Raw genomic sequence first — 20265 nt, forward strand, 5'->3', positions numbered from 1 at the left:
CTCACCTGTGCTGCCAGGATCATTGAGCATCTGCGCCGAAGGAGAGGTTTTTCCAGCTGGCGCTGTTTGCTCTGCAGATGCAATAGCTGCACTGAAAACTTCTGTGGATTTATTTTCAAGTTCCTGCTCAAGTATGTGATTCTGACGGTTGTATGGATAGTCACAGTTCTGTTTGATGGAGACTGGTACTTTTGCCTGATTACAAACCTCAACCACACTCTGACTGGACTTCCATGCTTCAAAAATCTGACCTACGATCAGGAGCGCATCAAAGACAGCTATAAGACGGACTCACTTGTAAGTAACAGCAATTAAATACAATTAATTAAAGGTTGCACATTTAAATAAAACAATTCCGGAAACATAATTCAATGAAATATCCATCCATCATCTATACATCTGCTGGAGCCTATCCCAGCTCTCTCTGGGTGAAAGGCAGGGGTCCACCCTGGACAGGTCCCCAGTCCATCACAGGGCCACATAGAGACAAACAACCTCACACACTCACACTCACTCCTATGGTCAATTTAGAGTCACCAATCAACCTGACATACATGTTTTTGGACTGTGGGAGGAAACCAGAGTACCTGGAGAAAACCCACACAAGCACAGGGAGAACATGCAGACTCGAGAAATTCTAGAAAGGCCCCTGAAGGGTTTCAAATCAGGGACCTTCTTGCTGTGAGGCAACACTGCTAACCACTAATCCACTGTGCTACCTCAATTAAATATTTATACAAATATTTGTCTTGAATCTCAAATAATATATTTACTAATGTGACTGCAGATTCATCTTCTAAGATAATTGTTTACATGATGCAGGACTTTGTATTCAGTATAATTATCCAGCCACGTCATGTATTTTCGGGCTTAGGCAGCTCCAACTAGTCAGCTTAGGGAGATAAGGCATCATGGAAATAAGTCGCAGCTATAAAAACATCTACTTGTTGAGAGTTAGATAAAAAGATCGAGGCCACTGCCCAACCAACACCATCACACTATTCCCCGCTGCGATACTGAACAAAATAAAGTAGTTATGTTGCTGTAATGATAGAAGGGTTGGTGTTTGACTAAATCTTTATATTATGTCCTTTTTTTCATTTCCAGGACATTGGCCTCGGTCTTATCTGTGCTGTTTTGTTTTTCTGGAGCTTTTTTGAAAAGTGTCAGCGCTGTTGTATCAAATTGAAAAATATCTTCCAGAATGCAACACTAAAACAAAGGTGCAAAAGGTGCTGCTGCAATTGCAAACTGGAGTGGTGCCCGCCCTACTACAGTATGGTCTATGAAGATCTTCTGGCAGAACAAGTGACTGTGCAATTGAACAACGAAGTAAAAAGAATAGCAGAAGAAAAGGCAAAAGCAATCTGTAAGCCCTACATCGACAATATTCAGCAGCTGCTGTTGGATGATACACGTGATAGAGACAATCCTAGAAAAGTTTCTGAAGCCTGGGAGAAAATCTCAGACTCTGGTTTCTACTTGACGGACAATGAACAGAGCGAGGATTCACTTGCTGAGTCAGGGACTTAAAGAAGGGACAGCAGGTGCTGAGGGACGTGAAGAACACAAGACTTGTCTTCCACAGATTAAATCAGACACAACAGACCACAAAAAGCCTTAGCTGCTAGTCACCAAACTGAAGTGTCTCCAAGGTAAAGCACTACACCTTAACTTAGGGGAATTTGATTGAATGTTTGGTGGAGATTATCCAATCAACCAATAAAACAAATGAACTTGGCTGAAGTATCAAAACATCATCTGTATGTACTTTGGAAAGGTCAGTAAGGAAATAAATAAATTCTGCTGCTGATCCAAACTCAGCAGAAACAACTGGAAGCAAAATGTCAAGATCTACAACATCTGTAAAGCAAACAACAACAGTCATGTGTACAGAGATCTGATCAAATAAGGCCAGAGTACAGAAAACAGATACAAGACAACCAGACAAACTATAGGACAATAAAAATGATTAATTTTATTATTATTCCACAAAATGAAATAAAATGATTTTGTTAATGGTGACTGAACTAAAAGCTTTGATTATTAAAAGATATTTCTTCTCCCTGCTCTGTTTGGATAGTGGAGTGTGTGGTGTGTTTAGATTGCGGCTCATATTTGTGTGAAGCGTTTGTGGTGTCTCAGAATAATTTATGGCTCAGCGTTGAACCCTTTCTCACAGATCCATCTGAGACGGGTGTCACAAGCCAAATCATTCCAGTTGTTAAAATCATTCCCTGTTATTGTGATGTGGGCACAGTCCTCTTCCCCAAGCATTCCACCGCCATTATCAGGCTGTGGTGGCCTCCAGAACCTTACAAACAAAAAAAATAATAAGGCTGTTAATGGTTGATCTAAAACGTACTCAGTGTGGACCAGTGTGCTGCATGTGTGAAGTATTTTTACAATAACGCTACATTTCCTCTCTTCTCTACAGTGTTTTAGCAGATTTAAAACAGTCCCATTGAACACCACAGCAGCAAACAGACAACAGGCAATGTTAACATAGTGTAGCACTTTACTTGGTTTAAGTGCGATTTAAATTATTATTTCACTTAAATGGTGGAAACAAACACAACTTTAAACGATTCTGTGTATGATGGAGATTTAGACAACGGACTGACTGCTGAAATGATGTAATTAGATTTCTAGACACTGAGGTGTTTTCTTCTGGTGGACCTCCTTGTCATGGTGAAATGCTCTGCACAGTTAGATGTTTCAATATCTGATATTTACTTATGTAGATGACACAGTTACTAAATGAATGTGTCTTAAATCTTACACCCCAGTGGCACTCCTGCTAACATGACAGCACTTTACTGGGATCTGTAAATGGGATCTGTCACTGGGATCTCCTAATGGGATCCATTACTGGGATCTGTTTCTGGGATCCATTACTGGGATCTGTTAGTGGGTGGGATCTGTCACTGGGATCTGTTGGCATTTGGGATGTGCATGTATTGTATTTTAACAATGTGTGCCAGTCACAATGCGACTAGAAGAAAAAGACTATGACCTGACATGAATGTGAAAAGATCAGGGCCTGGTTTAGAGACCCGCAGCACTATCTGGTGGTTTTATTGTGTAAAATATATTTCAGCAAAGAGTTAAAATTTGTTGCAGCATATATCCTGAATGTTAATTCAACAGATGTGATTATATTTATTACATTTAAATATGTATGTGATCTGTTAGTGCTGATTTTGGTGATCTGATGCAGACTGAACTAATAAAATTCTAGTAATAGACGTGCAACATTATTCATATTGTTTATGTTAAACCGAGATAAGGCATATTTGTGTCTTACTTACTTCAGAGTCAGTGGAGCTTCATTAATCCACTTCCAGGCCCCCTCCTCCCCCTTGTCAGTCAAACCAATCCAGGCAAGAGTTCCTTTCTTGGTGAAGTTAGAGAGAAACATCTGTTCAATAAACACAGAGGAAAGTTACAATATTTACACTGTATTTGTATTTAAAATAATATAATATGTAAATATATTGTGTTCAAAATGGTAAATGTAAATTATGTTCAGTGATAATTAGCAAATGTTTGCATTTCAACATGTTAAACCAACATGATAAACATTAAAGCTGATAAACGTGCACAGCATATTAGCGATGTCAGCTCAAGTACAGCCCCTCAGATTCACTGGGATAGCTGTAGACCCTTATTTGGAAGTCCTGGGGAAAATATGAGTATGCATGAAACATTTAACAAGCTGTAAACTCAGATTACATATATACTCAGACACACACAGAGAGTACCGTACCTGCTCGTCAGCGCTGTCTATGACCACCAGATCCGCTCCCCTGTTCCTGCAGTCCTGTCTGCCCTTCTCCCAGGAATCAGACACAGTGGAGAGGAAATAAAAAGCACACCTAAACATCCTCCATCCTGCAGGACAACTCTCTGTAAGCAACAATAACATGTTAAAGTGGAGTGCCAAAGGTTAAAAAATGCCCATTTGGTGCCAAACATAAAGGTGGTTTTCAGCTTATGTGCACGCATGTAATTATTATTGGCGGTTAAATATTCGTCATCAAGACTGACCACAAAACTCAAAACACTTTGAGTCTAATCAGTTCTGTTTTGAAATACTCAAAAACAGATTGTGTAGGTCAGTGTGCAAACAGATGATGTCAGCCTTCAGGAGGTTCAGTGATACCAAGACTGAGTAAGACAAAAATCGTATTAAAGACTGGCCCAAAACTCTACTCTTGCTTAAGTCCTTTAGTTTAGTAGATTCATTGTTTTCTGGTGGTGGTAATGGCAGGACATGCTCTTTATTAGAAAGCCCAGAGCAGGCTCCACCTGATGAGGGATCTAAAGTGTTTTGGAGTGCAGGGGACACTCCTGAGGAGTTCCAGCTGCTATGAGTTCTTTGACATCTTTTATGAAGTGGTCTGCTGGGGCAGCAGCATCATGACTGCGGACAGGAAGAGACTGGATCAGCTGGTTAAGAGGGCCAGCTCTGTCTCCTCAACACAGTGCAGGTGGTGGCAGACAGGAGGAAGTCGGCCAAGCTGCTGCAGCAACCCTGCAATGGGCATTTCTGTCAGGGACAAACCGCTGCACCCCAAGTACATGACGACTAGTGCAGGCCGATCTTCCTGCTGATATCAGACACAACGATTCCAACCACAGACTTTAAACTTGTTAGTTTTTCTACAGCTGATATTTGTATCTTGTGTCAAACCCTTGGCTACAATAACATTATAGCTATAACATTTTCAATTTCCCTGTTTGGGACAAATAAAGATTCTCGTTATGTATCTTATCTTAAAATGCTGCACTTAAGTGTTTTTAATTACACCTGGACCTTTCCTGCTGTGACAGGTGCCACATGTTTGGTAACACATCTGTTGACTGTAGACACAATTTGAAGAACTGACATTACAGATCATATCATCTGATTTTATTTTCATCATGAGAAAGTTGGTGTGCAGTGCCAACACTTACTCTGCCAGTCTGACTTTTCAGTCATCGCAGTGAGCCGGGCCCTCAGCTCAGTCAGGTTGTTTTCCATGTGTTTTGAGTTGGTCCTCAGCAGGTCTCTTTCTTCATTCAGGGACAAAATCTTGTCATTACTGGCCTGAAGAAGCTCAGTCAAGTTGTTTTCCATGTGTTTTGAGTTGGTCCTCAGCAGGTCTCTTTCTTCATTCAGGGACAAAATCTTGTCATTACTGGCCTGAAGAAGCTCAGTCAAGTTGTTTTTGACAGAGGAAAGTTCTGCAGCTGAATACTGCACGGAGTTATGGTCTTAAATAAAACAAGAGGCACAATAATTGAATAATAATAGTAATAATAATAATAATAATAGAATCATAGCATCTGATCACTGAACACAAGTCAAACAGAATTAATGACCAAAAATATACATTTTAGTAAAACATTTTTAGAACAGAATAACACTTGTAAAATTATTCTTGTGAGAATTCTTCTGAGAATAAACCAGACTCACGGTGGACAGCGAGGCCGATGAGTCTAGCCAGCAGGAAAACACTGAGCAGCCCCAGACAGAGAACAACAGCTCCATGAAATCTCCTCCTTGAGCTCCTGGGACCTGAACCCAGGAAAGACCAGTGAATCCAGTCAAACAGTAAAACCAGTTGATAATAAATTAGGGCTGTCAAAATTAACACAAACTCATTTTAATGGTTCTAATTTTATTAACGCGCGATTAACGCATTTCCTGTTTGGTCCGTGGCCTAACCCAAAGTAGGAGAAATTGAAAATGCAGCCATAGACAGTAAAGAGTGAAGCAGCAAACACAAATGGAGAAAGATAAAGGTCTTCTGAACGGATAGTTAGAAACACCTGCCACATCCGCACCTTGTGAAAGATTGTTTTCACTGTCGGGGCATGTTGTTCAGAAAAAGTGAGCTGCCCTGTCATCTGAAAATATAAATAGGCTCGTCTGTTTGAGCAACTGGGTCAGTGCAAAGAAAGAGAAAGACCGTCTTTGAAACATGTCCATGTTCTTTATGCTGTAGGTTTAGGGTAGTTTCACTAATAATAAACATACATTTGCATAAAGCATCCATGTTTGTCCATGCCCATGTTGATTAGAGTATTAAAAACTTGAAAAGTATTAATTTAAGGTACATTTAGAACAGATAACAATGTGCGATTAAGTTGCGATTAATCACAAGTTAACTCATGACAATGATGATTAAATATTTGAATCGATTGACAGCCCTATAATAAATATTTAGGCTCAGCTGCATCTCTCTGACTGAACAGTCTTACCTGTGTTTGGTGAAGGTTTGACATTAACATAAATTTCCTCCATTGCTCATGAGCTCGACTCTGCAGCAAATGATGGTTTGTGGTTTCACTAGTTCAACACTTCAGCTCCTGAGGACGTCACTTATGTGCATGCTTCTGAAAATATTGTCTACCAACATTAATATCAGACATATCACACTCAGAGAGGACTAAAACCTCTCAGGTTTATGCCATTCATGAGAAAAATGAATTGAAAACAAAGTCACATTCATTCTACCCACCTTGACTTCCACTTTAATGCAGAACATAATTCACATGGCCACCAACTCAATTCAATTCAGTTCAGTTCAATTCAATTTTATTTGTATAGCGCCAAATCACAATACAAATCATCTCAAGGCACTTTACAAAAACTAAAACTAAAAACCCAACAATTCCCTTATGAGCAAGCACTTGGCGACAGTGGAGAGGAAAAAACTCCCTTTAACGGAAGAAAAAACCTCCAGCAGAACCGGGCTCAGTTTGGGCGGCCAGTTGGGGTGAGTGGATAGAGCAGAGAGAAGAGAACAGCAACAATAAACAACAAATAGACAAATAGACACTGCAGGTTGGTTGGGCCAGTAATTGCACATCAGTGATATACAGCTCCAGGACCAGGGACACCTGGAGAAGATACAGATAGAGAGAACAGAGAGAGAGGGAGAGAGCACAAACTAGGGGAGAGAGAGAGAGCACAAGGTTAGTGACATTCAATGGTAGAATATACATGTGAGGGGGGAGGAGAGGAAGAGAGGGGAAGGTAAGGGAAGGGGGGTTAGGGTAGGGGAGCTCAGTGCACCGATGGTCCTCGGGCAGTCTAGGCCTATAGCAACTATGCTTTGTCAAAGAGGAAGGTTTTAAGTCTAGCCTTAAAAGTACAGAGAGTGTCTGCCTCCTGAACCCAGACTGGGAGCTGGTTCCACAAGAGAGGAGCTTGATAGCGAAAGGCTCTGCCTCCCATTCGGCTTTTGGAAACTCTGGGAACCACAAGTAGACCTGCACTCTGAGAGCGAAGTGGTCTATTGGGATAATATGGTACTATGAGGTCTTTAAGGTATGAAGGAGGTTGATCATGAAGGGATTTGTATGTGAGAAGAAGGATTTTAAATTCTATTCTGTATTTTACTGGGAGCCAATGAAGAGAAGCTAATATAGGAGAAATATGTTCTCTCTTGCTAGTTGCTGTCAGTACTGGCTGCGGCATTCTGGATTAACTGGAGGCATTTTATGGAGATATTGGGACATCCAGATAGTAATGAGTTACAGTAATCTAGCCTTGAGGTAACAAATGCATGGACTAGTTTTTCTGCATCATTTTGAGACAGGATGTTCCTAATTTTGGCAATGTTGCGCAGGTGAAAGAATGCAGTTCTAGAGATTTGTTTTATGTGTGAGTTAAAGGACATGTCCGGGTCAAAAATAACTCCAAGGTTTTTTACAGTAGTGCTGGAGGCCAGGGCTATGCCATCTAAAGTAGCTATAATTTTAGAAAAGTTATTTCTGAGATTTTTTGGCCCAAATACAATGACTTCTGTTTTCTCTGGGTTTAAAAGTAAAAAGTTACTGGCCATCCAGGCCTTTATGTCAGTTAGACAGGCTTGAAGTCTGGTTAACTGGTTTGTGTTAACAGGTTTAATAGATAGATACAACTGAGTGTCATCTGCATAGCCGTGGTAATTAATAGAGTGCTTCCTAAAGACATAGCCTAAAGGAAGCATGTACAGGGTGAACAGAATCGGTCCTAGCACAGAGCCTTGTGGAACTCCATAACTTAATTTTGTTCGTGTGGAAGGTTCATCATGGACATGAACAAACTGGAATCTGTCCGATAAATAGGATTGGAACCATTTTAAGGCTGTTCCTCTGATACCAGTCACATGCTCCAGTCAGTCCAGAATCAAAGGGATCATGTCTAAACCAGACTTGGAAAGACTCATCCATGCTTTTATCTCTAGCAGGTTAGATTACTGTAATGGCCTGTTCACGGGGCTCTCAAAACGAGCTGTAAGGCAGCTACAGTACATTCAGAACACTGCTGCTTGGGTCCTGACTAGAACCAGGAAGTACAACCACATGACTCCTTTTCTCAGGTCTCTGCACTGAGAATAGACTTTAAAACAGCACTGCTTGTGTATAAGTCTCTTCATGGCTCAGCACCACATTACATCTCTGACATGTTGATGCCATATAATAATAATAATACATTTTATTTCGTGGCGCCTTTCAAAGTCTCAAGGTCACCTTACAGATAGAAAAGGAAGCATACAGCATGATATACATAGAGTGCATTAAAACAGTAACAAGAATGCATAAACGGCGGGAGAGAATGTAAAGGCAAAAGCGTGGATTATCTAGGAAGTGGGCGAAGTACAGTAAAAGTAAATTGAAATACAGAAACCCAGATGACAGAACAACAAATATGAAACAGTATGAGACAATATGAAATAGGCAGAGGGTGGTAGGACATCACGGGCTGCTTTGAGAAGTTAAGAGAGTTAGGTGGAAAACGCTATACGGAACAGATATGTTTTGAGTGATGATTTAAAAGTTGATAAGTCCGGAGACGACCGGATGCAATGAGGGAGAATGTTCCAAAGGCGGGGCGCAGTGTGGCTGAAGGATCTAGCGCCCATGGTGGCCAGGCGCGCTGTAGGGGTGCAGAGGAGAGTGGAACTGGAGGAGCGGAGAGGACGAGGCGGAGAATAGATATGAAGTAGTTCAGTGATGTATGGTGGGGCAATAGAGTGGAGGGCTTTGTAGGTGAGAAGGAGGATTTTATAGTTTATACGGAAGGACACAGGGAGCCAGTGAAGTTGTTTAAGGACAGGGGTGATATGATGTGAGGATGGAGTTCTGGTGATGATTCGGGCAGCAGAGTTCTGGACAAGTTGAAGTTTGCGAAGTGATTTGAGAGGTAGACCAGTGAGGAGTGAGTTACAGTAATCCAAACGAGAGGTGACAAAGGCGTTAATGAGTATTGCCGTGCTATCGGTGGTGAGTGAGGAACGGATGCAGTTTATGTTACGGAGATGGGAGTAGGCCGACCGGGTAGTGGTATTGATATGCTGAGTGAAGGAGAGAGTACCGTCTAGGATGACACCCAGGCTTTTAACTTGGGGGGAGGGGAGGACAGTATTGTTGTCAATTTGAATAGAGAAGGTGCTGGTTTTAGAAAGGGTGGATCTGGTGCCCACGAGGAGAATTTCAGTTTTGTCAGGGTTGAGTTTCAAAAAGTTATGGGTGAACCAGGTTTTGATATTATGTAAGCAGGTAAGGAGGGAGGGAGGGGGGAGGGTAGAAGATGGAGCAGCAGAGAGGTAGAGCTGGGTGTCGTCTGCATAACAGTGGAAATTGATGTTATGTTGCCTAAGGATATTTCCGAGAGGAAGGAGATAAATAATAAAGAGGAGGGGCCCCAGGACAGAGCCCTGAGGCACGCCACAACTGACAGTAGAGGGCTGGGAGTGGAAGTTCTGGAGATGGACGGACTGGGTGCGGTCAGATAGGTAGGAGGTGAACCATGAGAGGACCGAGCCGGCTATGCCGATGGAAGCAAGGCGATGGAGGAGAATATTGTGTGAGATGGTGTCAAAAGCTGCAGTTAGGTCAAGGAGGATGAGGATGGAGACAAGGCCAGAGTCTGCGGCTACTAGGAGGTCGTTGGTGATTTTGACCAGGGCAGTTTCAGTGCTGTGAAGTTGGCGGAAACCAGATTGAAAGTGTTCGTATAGGCTATTGGCGGAAAGGTGGGTATGGACCTGGTGGTGAACAACTTTTTCCAGGATTTTGGAGAGGAACGGGAGATTGGAGATAGGGCGGAAGTTGTTAAGGTCGGCAGGATCGAGACCAGGTTTTTTTAGAATTGGTGAGATGATGGCTGTCTTGAGTGATGGGGGTACGATGCCAGAACTGAGGGAAGTGTGAATAATGTGGGTAAGATGAGGAAGGAGAGAGGGGAGACAGAGCTTGACGAGGTTGGTTGGTAGGGGGTCAAGTTTGCAGGTTGAGGGTTTGGATTTGAGGATCAGGGAAGAGATAACCGTGGTGGGTGGAATGATAAAACTCGAAAGCAGGGAGGATACTGGTAGACAGGGAAGGGTACAGTGGAGGCAGTTCGCAGTGTCACAGATGGGGGGAAATTGCTGGTGTATATTTTCGATTTTTGATGAGAAGGAATCCAGGAAGTTATTGCACAAGGTGGTGGAGAGTGAGGGGAAGAGAGGAGTATCGGGAGGGCCCAATAAATTTTTGACAGTGGAGAAGAGGGAACGCGTGGAGCCAGAGGCGGATACAATAAGCGAGGCATAGAAGTCAGATTTTGTTTGAGTAATGGTTTGCTTGTACTTCAGTATGTGGTTTAGGTATAAGTCCTTGTGGGTGGATGAACCAGTTTTTTTGAAGAGACGTTCAAGGCGACGGGCTTGGGTTTTGAGGAGGCGGAGTTCGGGTGTGTACCATGGAGCAGAGTGCGTAAAGGATACAGATCTAGTTTTGAGTGGGGCGAAGGTGTTGAGTAGATTTCGTAGCTCACAGTTGAAATTGGATAACATGTTGGAGATGTTCATATGAACCATCTCGAACTCTGAGAACATCAGGGACAGGCCTTCTGCTTGTGCCCAGAGTCAAGACTAAACAGGGAGAAGCAGCGTTTCAGTTCTATGCAGCTAAAACCTGGAATAGTCTTCCTGATGATGTTAGACAGGCCTCATCTCTGGCAATGTTTAAGTCCAAGCTAAAAACCTTTCTTTTTAGTGTGGCATATAACATATGACCTGACTAGGCCTGACAGTGTTTTATCCAAACTGATTTATCTGCACTTTTTTAATTCTTTTTTTTTTTTTTTGCTGTTTTTTGCTGTTGTGTCACTACTTTTGTCCAGTTGGGGGTGACAATTGGACTCACGGTCAATACTCTAAGTCGATTAGGTTGGGAACCTTCAATCTAAAGCCAATTTGGTCAGGGACCCCGGGGTTAGGAACCCAGGCGCTTTAGTGTTATCCTTAGAATACGGGTCTAAACAGCTGTAGACTTAAATAAGGCATTTGGAACCTCCAACTGTAGTCTACTCGATCCTAGACATAAGAGTCCGGGACTCAGGATCGTCTCTGCAGATAATCTGTGTTGAGGTACTTTTAGTCCATTAGGGATGGGACAAACTGAAAGTAGGGGACCCACAAATATGGGTCAGTGTGGTCCGATAGTCGATATCATAAGGGGCAAATATGGTGACGAAGTGGTGGCATGCCTTTATGTTTATTCTTGCTTATGTATTTTTAACCTGTCTTTTATTTCTGTAAAGCACTTTGAATTACTCTGTGTATGAATTGTGCTATATAAATAAACTTGCCTTGCCTTGCCTTTGTAATAAGATGATGTGGTCAATAGTGTTGTATGCAGCACTAAGGTCTAGGAGGACAAGTATATAAACAAGTCCATTATCTGAGGCTAAGAGAAGATTGTTGGTAACTCTTAACAGTGCTGTTTCTGTACTCCTTGTTAGGTCCTGCAGCTACACATAACGTTTTATGCATTGAACAATGACTAGTGCTGTTTATGTGGTGAGGACAGTGTCAGGCATCATCTGCTGCTCTGTAGATACAACAATGTGCGATTAAGTTGCAATTAATCACGAGTTAACTCATGACAATGATGATTAAATATTTGAATCGATTGACAGCCCTATAATAAATATTTAGGCTCAGCTCCATCTGTCTGACTGAACAGTCTTACCTGTGTTTGGTGAAGGTTTGACATTAACATAAATTTCCTCCATTGCTCACGAGTTTGACTCTGCAGCAAATGATGGTTTGTGGTTTCACTAGTTCAACACTTCAGCTCCTGAGGACGTCACTTATGTGCATGGTTCTAAAAATATTGTCTACCAACATTAATATCAGACGTATCACACTCAGAGAGGACTAAAACCTCTCAGGTTTATGCCATTCATGAGAAAAATTACTTGAAAAAAAGTCACATTCATTCTACACACCTTGACTTCCACTTTAATGCAGAACATAATTCACATGGCCACCAGAGCTCCTTGTTAGGTCCTGCAGCTACACGTACGTTTATGCACTGAACAAACGACTAGTGCTGTTTGTGTGGTGAGAACAGTGTCAGGCATCATCTGCTGCTCTGTAGATACAGGACTACTGTCCTAAGATATTCTGTTGGAAATGTCGCCTGTTGAACATCCCTCTGCACCACAGCATGAGGGTGAGAGATCATTGACAGGTCACTGCATCTAGACTGAAACACTGAAATCCCACCAGGTGCTGATCTGTTTACCTGTAGAATCAATGATGATACAGTGGATGAAAATGAGACTTAAAGAAACGTGTGAATACTTGATAAAAGATTTTATGCAAAAAGCGACAAACAGCTTAAGCAGTTGTGGCCTAATGGCTAGGGAGTCGGACTTGCTACCTGAAAATTGCAGGTTCGAGTCTCAGGTCTGGTTGGGAAATTGTCATTGGCACATAGTACCCTGTCCACCTTTAATACTATCACTGAGGTGAGACCCTTGAGGACCCCCAACTGCTCCCTGGGTGCTGCAGCATTGGCTGCCCCATTGCCCTGGGTGTGTGTGTGTTCACTTGGGTTAAAAAGCAGAGCACAAATTCTGAGTATGGGTCACCATACTTGGCCAGTTAAGTTACTTACTTTTTCATCTACATGCTGAAGTGCTCTGTCAGCCGATGAGCACAATAAAACAACTGATGAGAGGTTTAACACATAATCACTTCATGTTTACATGTTTAACACCAGTGTTAAGCCATTTTTTCACAGATCCATCGCAGAGAAGCGTCACATGACCGGTCGTTCCAGTTCTCTTCAGTTTTCTTGCCAGTTCGTATATGTGCACAATCTTCTTCACCCCACTTTGGATCTCCACCACCATTGTCAGGCTGGTTTGTCTTCCAGTAACTGACAAGTCAAAGGACAAATATTCTACTTATTCTGCATTTTTCTGGCAAACATTTCTACTGTACTAAATCCTGTTTTTTTCCATGGGGTTCCTTAGAGTTTTATTTGTACGTTCTCAGAGGAAGCTGCTCTACTTGTAGTTTTAAATCATCTGAATGATTCTTCAAAGTCTCAGCTGAAAATGAAGTTTTGAGGCTCAACAAAAAGAAGCGTGATGCTCTTGTCACTGGAGCACTGAGCCACACATTCAACTATAGAAGCTCAGCTCTGCGAACTTCCTTTTCATGGAAGAATTACTACAAATATGTAAGTATTAAGTAGCTGTAGTTTAAAAAAACTGCACATACGTAATTCACTAAATGCATCAGATACAGTAACAAAATAAGGAAGAAGAGACAAAATGATGAGACAGAGCTGCAGTAGCAGTAATGATGTAATGATCCAGCAGTGTAGACCTGTGAAGACTGAGAACATGTTTGAGCTGAGACAAGTTGATTCAAGTCCACAGAATAAACCAATCACACAGTCAGAGGTCATGTCTGCAGTGTTAATCAAAGAAGTTTTAAAACTGCATCGTACTCATGCAAGAATTCAAATGATCACACAGCAGTAACACTGGCAGCAGTCTGACCTCTGTCCTCACGTATGTAACAGTTCCTCACACTGTCTCTTTAAATTGATTGCTTATTAAAGCACTCTAATAAAAGCTGGATCTATCATGAAAAGTATTTACAAATGTATTAATATAAAACTCTTTCAAAGCTAAGCCATTTTTTCACAGATCCATTGCAGAATGCTGTTACACCGAAGATCGTTCCAGTTTCCATCTGCTTTTGTCGCATGGTATAAATGTCCACAGTCCTCCTCACCATATTGTGGATCTCCATTACCATTATCTGGCTGGTTCATTATCCAGTACCTGGAGATTAATAAACAAGTGTTCACAGCATGTTCCAGGTTCCCTAAGTGCTCCAGAACAAAATAAAACATCAGAAAATGCAGATTAAGGTTGGTAGTGTCTGAATTTTTGGTACAACCCACTGAAGTCAACATGCTGCTGCTCTCACAAGAAATGTTGATAATATTCAGTAACCAATATTCAAATATGTAAAACACTTCCTGTCTTACTTCACAGTCAGTGCAGTCCCATCAGCCCATTTCCAGGTGCCCTCAGTCTCTATGTCATTCAAACCAAGCCAAGTGTCTTTCTTGTTGAGTGCACTGACAAATACCTGTTCAAGACAAAGGAAAGACGCCTGTGTTTGTATTTTAGTTTAATTTTAAAGTGCACACAAGCTTGGCCTTCTGACCACAACACTGAACCACAGCCTCACGTCACAAGTCTACAAGCTGCTCTGCAAAGCTACAGGACAGACTCATCCACCCCGTGACGTCTGGCTGAACAGGGTCAGTTTAACAACAGGACCCTGGGCCCTGAAGCTCAGAGAGAAAAGTTCATAAGTCAACTGTGTTTAGAAAGGGAGGGGGGGACAGGATACCCAGCAGAGTTTAAGTCCTAACCACAAACCATTTATGAATGCTGTACAAGATAAACCAGATGCATGTTCCTGGCAGATGTTGTGATACTACTTTCTGATAAGGCACCATTTATAAAGGCTGCACAGACTGTGATTAATCCAACAGTTGATTGTTATTAGTAGTACTGAAGCCATGTATAAAAACAAGTGGACTGGTTGACTTACCTGTTCTTCATAACTGTCTATGGTCACCAGTTCTGCTTCTCTGTCTCTGCAGTCTTGTCTGCCTTTGTCCCAAGAACCAGCCTGAGTGGAGAGGAGATAACAGCTACACCTGAACATGGTCCATCCTGCAGGACATGATTTCTCTGCCAGAAACAGCACATAAAAGATATTAAGGATCAGACCAGACCCATGAACCATGATGTACTGGACAACGGACAATGGATTCAAACTAGTGTGACCCAGAATAGAACAGAATATTTGTCAGTCACATAGAAAGTTGTTGATTCTCCTCACTTTTGCTCCTCACCACACATGATGGCAAACAAAATAAAGACAATAGACAGTAAGTTTTTATTAAACTCAGGAGAATCTGATGAGGAAGTGAAAGTTTAGGAAATATAGAAGTGAAGGTTCATCCTGCCATGAATAACTGGTAAAGACTCACTCTGTTTGGACAAACTCTTAAGTCTGTTCGTCTCTTCAGTCAGTTGGATGAGGCTGGTGTTCAGCAGGTCTCTCTCTTTAGTCATGGAGGAAATGTGGTTAATACTGTCCTGGAGACGCTCAGTCAGGTTGGCTTTGATAGTGGAGAGTTCTGCAGCTGAACGACGTACTGAGACTCCATCTGCAACCAATGAAGAAACATGTTTCTTCTACTGAATAATTAAGTGAAGTAAAACAACCTCACACACTTCACACAAGCACAGGGAGAACATGCAAACTCCACACAGAAAGGCCCCTGATGGGTTTCAAACCAGGAACCTTCTTGCTGTGAGGCAACACTGCTAACCACTAACGCACTGTGGTGTCCAAAAAACAAATATCTAATTCAAGATAACACCAACACAAAACATAGAACTATTGGGCTTGATATGAAAACCTAAAGTGGAACATTAGAAAAAGAGCAGAAAACAAAAACTTATAAATTTGTGATTGTCAATGAGACACTGATGAGATTTCCTGCATGTCACAAGTATCCAAGGTGATTTGTGTTGTCTCTGCAGCACAGCAGGCTTTACTAAACATGTTAAACATTAGACTTGTGGGTTTCAGTTCTTTAACATTGAGCAGTAAGTGTTGTCTCACACCTTCAAAAGACATCTTGTGTCACATTGAACCATTACTTCCTTTGAAACAGGAAATCTAAGAGTCATCAGAAAAAGGCAAAGACTGACTGGTTAAAGTTGTCCTCTGTGGGTCAATTAAAATGTTTGGATTTTAATTAAACCACAATTAAAATCTGCTGCTGCTCCACCACCTCAAGATGTTCCGGGATTAAAGGAGCGAAACATCAGTGAAGGGTGACTCCGGGCTGACAATCCTGCAGCTGGCCCCGTTGGCACTGGAGGAGGTGCTTCAGGCAGACATGCCTAGCAGCTAAAGATAACTGTGCTGACAACATGTTAACAATACAATCTACAGTGTCAGCAATGATACACAGAGATGACAACCACTGTAAAACGTGCATGTGAGTATGTGAATGTGTGCAAGAGTATGCATGTGTGTTACGGTGTTTCTGTTTGTTGATTCACTTCATTTAAAAAGTGTTTTTTGTTGACAGCATTGGTGAGAAAATTAGTTTTGTAACATCAGACATGATACAGCAGTTTTCTTCTCTTAAAGCCCAGACTTGTCTTCTACAGAATCAATGGGTGTGTTAGCTAAGACATAATGCTGCTTATGACACTTTGTCTTAGAATATCTATAGTTTCTCTCATGTCACCAGTCAAAGTCTGCAGTCAAACTAAACTACAGCAGCAGCATCCTCCCCAGCCTACCTACCTGGAAACCTCCTCAATAGACTGCACTATGTCCAGAAAATGGACTGGCTCACTTCAAAATCCTGCTACAGGATTCAGCTTCACAACCTGAACACACTCAGTCTGACTTTAACTTGTGTGTGTGTGTGTGTGTGAAGGAGACTCACGGTGGACAGCGAGGCCGATGAGTCCAGCCAGCAGGAAAACACTGAGCAGCCCCAGACAGAGAACAACAGCTCCATGAAATCTGCTCTCTGAGCTCCTGGGACCTGAACAACACAGGAAAGACCAGGGAATCCAGTCACTGATACATCAGTCAGAAGAGACAATGATACACATTGATTCAGAGCTCAGTCTGTCTGACTGGACATTTTTACCTGTCTGCTTTCTTGAAGTTATTTTGTCATCAGAGTCCAGATGTGAAACATTAACATAGATTTCCTCCATTAACGTTGATTATTTTATCAGGCGTCAGCTCTGCAGCCCGGGCTGTGTGGTGTGTGAAGGAGAAACTGCTGACACCAAGAACAAATTCTGACAGTTTGAGGAAGTAACAAGTTATTAAGACTACAGATACATATGTATTTAACATAACACCCAACCAACCTCCCAATTTCAGGCTCAAGGGTACAGTGGCTGTGAGGTGTTATCAAATTAAAGCAGAAAGCAGTTCTGTGTCTAGAGCCAGTGTTTGGTTTGTCTGTTCTGGGCTACTGTAGAAACATGGCAGTCAGTATTTTATAGAACAGTAAATTCTATTTCTGGTCTATTTCTCTCTAAGTATTACAAATTCCACTTTTAATTACTGCAGACAAATTGTGTCATCACTGTGATCTGAACCCAGGAAAGACCAGTGAGTCCAATCAAACATATAACAAACTAGTTGATAATAAATTAGGGCTGTCAAAATTAACACAAACTCATTTTAATGGTTCTAATTTTATTAATGCGCGATTAACGCATTTCCTGTTTGGCCTGTGGCCTAACCCGTAGTAGGAGAACTTGAAAATACCATAGACAGTAAAGAGTGAAGCAGCAAACACAAATGGAGAAAGATAAAGGTCTTCTGAACAGATAGTTAGAAACACCTGCCACATCCGCACCTTGTGAAAGATTGTTTTCACTGTCAGGGCATGTTGTTCAGAAAAAGTGAGCTGCCCTGTCATCTGAAAATATAAACAGAGCTCGTCTGTTTGAGCAACTAGCTCAGTGCAAAGAAAGAGAAAGACCGTCTTTGAAACATGTCTATGTTCTTTATGCTGTAGGTTTAGGGTAGTTTCACTAATAATAAACATACATTTGCATAAAGCATCCATGTTTGTCCATGCCCATGTTGATTAGAGTATTAAAAACTTGAAGAGTATTAATTTAAGGTACATTTAGAACAGATAACACTGTGCGATTAAGTTGCAATTAATCACGAGTTAACTCATGACAATGATGATTAAATATTTGAATCGATTGACAGCCCTATAATAAATATTTAGGCTCAGCTCCATCTGTCTGACTGAACAGTCTTACCTGTGTTTGGTGAAGGTTTGACATTAACATAAATTTCCTCCATTGCTCATGAGCTCGACTCTGCAGCAAATGATGGTTTGTGGTTTCACTAGTTCAACACTTCAGCTCCTGAGGACGTCACTTATGTGCATGCTTCTAAAAATATTGTCTACCAACATTAATATCAGACGTATCACACTCAGATAGGACTAAAACCTCTCAGGTTTATGCCATTCATGAGAAAAATGATTTGAAAAAAAGTCACATTCATTCTACACACCTTGACTTCCACTTTAATGCAGAACATAATTCACATGGCCACCAGAGCTCCTTGTTAGGTCCTGCAGCTACACGTACGTTTATGCACTGAACAAACGACTAGTGCCGTTTGTGTGGTGAGAACAGTGTCAGGCATCATCTGCTGCTCTGTAGATACAGGACTACTGTCCTAAGATATTCTGTTGGAAATGTCGCCTGTTGAACATCCCTCTGCACCACAGCATGAGGGTGAGAGATCATTGACAGGTCACTGCATCTAGACTGAAACACTTAAATCCCACCAGGTGCTGATCTGTTTACCTGTAGAATCAATGATGATACAATGGATGAAAATGAGACTTAAAGAAACGTGTGAATACTTGATAAAAGATTTTAATTCTGCTCATGATTACGCAAAAAGCCACAACCAACTTAAGATCAACCATCAGCATCACAAAGACCATTATGACAAGTGACAGGCTACATGAAGCTCAGCTCTGAGAACTTCCTTTTCATGGAAGAAATACTATGAATACTGTCTTATGTAGCTGTAGTTTAAAAAAACTGCACATACATACATCACTAAATGCATCAGATACAGTAACAAAATAAGGAAGAAGAGACAAAATGATGAGACAGAGCTGCAGTAGCAGTAATGATGTAATGATGCAGCAGTGTAGACCTGTGAAGACTGAGAACATGTTTGAACTGAGACAAGTTGATTCAAGTCCACAGAATAAACCAATCACACAGTCAGAGGTCATGTCTGCAGTGTTATTCAAAGAAGTTTTAAAATTGCATCATACTCATGCAAGAATTAAAATGATCACACAGCAGTAACACTGGCAGCAGTCTGACCTCTGTCCTCACGTATGTAACAGTTCCTCACACTGTCTCTTTAAATTGATTGCTTATTAAAGCACTCTAATAAAAGCTGGATCTATCATGAAAAGTATTTACAAATGTATTGTTATAAAACTCTTTCAAAGCGAAGTCATTTTTTCACAGATCCATTGCAGAATGCTGTTACACCGAAGATCGTTCCAGTTTCCATCTGCTTTTTTCGCATGGTATAAATGTCCACAGTCCTCCTCACCTAACCGTTGATCTTTATTACCATTATTTGGCTGACCAGGGAACCAGTACCTGCAGGTTAATAAACAAGTGTTCACAGCATGTTCCAGGTTCCCTAAGTGCTCCAGAACAAAATAAAACAAAAACATCAGGTGATGAGGATTAAGGTTGGTACTGTCAAGGATTCATGCTCAGTAAAATTGGATTTTTGGAACCAACCACTGAAGTCGACAATGAGTTGACATTATTTCTCTGTTCAGCAGCTGCTCTCACAAGAAATGTTTGCAATCAGAATAATTTCTAGTAGGTTGATTCCAATAACATTTTTTACATTCATTCAACATATGAACATAGTTATGTGCAGCTATAACTGCAGACGTGTCAATATTTAAATAATGTGTAAAACACTTCCTGTCTTACTTCACAGTCAGTGCAGTCCCATCAGCCCATTTCCAGGTGCCCTCAGTCTCTATGTCATTCAAACCAAGCCAAGTGTCTTTCTTGTTGAGTGCACTGACAAATACCTGTTCAAGACAAAGGAAAGACGCCTGTGTTTGCATTTTAGTTTAATTTTAAAGTGCACACAAGCTTGGCCTTCTGACCACAACACTGAACCACAGCCTCACGTCACAAGTCTACAAGCTGCTCTGCAAAGCTACAGGACAGACTCATCCACTGTTTCCATCTGCAATAAATGAAGAAACATATTTCTTCTACTGAATAATTAACTGAAGTAAAACAACCTCACACACTCACACTCACTCCTATGGGCAATT

At 41.4% G+C, this 20265-nt stretch overlaps 2 protein-coding genes across 5 annotated transcripts in view; both read right to left on the reverse strand.

The window, feature by feature from the left end:
• Window positions 1-2032: 2032 nt before the first annotated feature.
• The window catches only part of LOC113123906 (CD209 antigen-like protein A), a 36993-nt gene continuing 18760 nt past the window's right edge, over window positions 2033-20265 (reverse strand). For both annotated transcript variants that reach the window (XM_026296273.1, XM_026296274.1), the window contains exons 7-9: window positions 3770-3909; window positions 3312-3421; window positions 2033-2314 (exon numbers count right to left, since the gene is read on the reverse strand). In XM_026296273.1, coding sequence (XP_026152058.1) covers window positions 2152-2314; window positions 3312-3421; window positions 3770-3909 — 413 coding nt within the window. In that variant the 3' untranslated portion in view covers window positions 2033-2151. The remainder of the gene's footprint in view (window positions 2315-3311; window positions 3422-3769; window positions 3910-20265) is intronic.
• Window positions 12509-18306, reverse strand: LOC113123909 (CD209 antigen-like protein E). Of its 3 annotated transcripts, none has more exons than XM_026296278.1 (6): window positions 17035-17175; window positions 16825-16926; window positions 15343-15522; window positions 14898-15040; window positions 14323-14426; window positions 12509-12555 (listed from the first exon to the last, which is right to left on the reverse strand). In XM_026296278.1, the coding sequence occupies exons 1-6, from the start codon at window positions 17102-17104 to the stop codon at window positions 12552-12554; spliced, it is 603 nt and encodes a 200-aa protein (XP_026152063.1). In that variant the 5' UTR covers window positions 17105-17175; the 3' UTR covers window positions 12509-12551. The 3 variants fall into 3 exon arrangements, with proteins under 3 accessions (XP_026152063.1, XP_033180886.1, XP_026152062.1); XM_033324995.1 differs by lacking the exons at window positions 12509-12555; window positions 17035-17175 and adding exons at window positions 13607-14113; window positions 18179-18306; XM_026296277.1 differs by lacking the exon at window positions 12509-12555 and adding an exon at window positions 13607-14113.

Source organism: Mastacembelus armatus, chromosome 21, assembly GCF_900324485.2.
Source record: "Mastacembelus armatus chromosome 21, fMasArm1.2, whole genome shotgun sequence".
NCBI classification, from domain to species: Eukaryota; Metazoa; Chordata; class Actinopteri; order Synbranchiformes; family Mastacembelidae; genus Mastacembelus; species Mastacembelus armatus.

Bases quoted from the DNA above. Each gene is read 5' to 3' on its own strand.
- LOC113123909 (XM_026296277.1), bottom strand. From the start codon at position 17,104: ATGGAGGAAATCTATGTTAATGTTTCACATCTGGACTCTGATGACAAA. The intron at 15,523-16,824 runs GTGAGTCTCCTT...CATTGGTTGCAG, and splicing joins CATCGGCCTCGCTGTCCACC to ATGGAGTCTCAGTACGTCGT. The intron at 14,114-14,322 runs GTAAGACAGGAA...ATTAATCTCCAG, and splicing joins GGGACTGCACTGACTGTGAA to GTACTGGATAATGAACCAGC.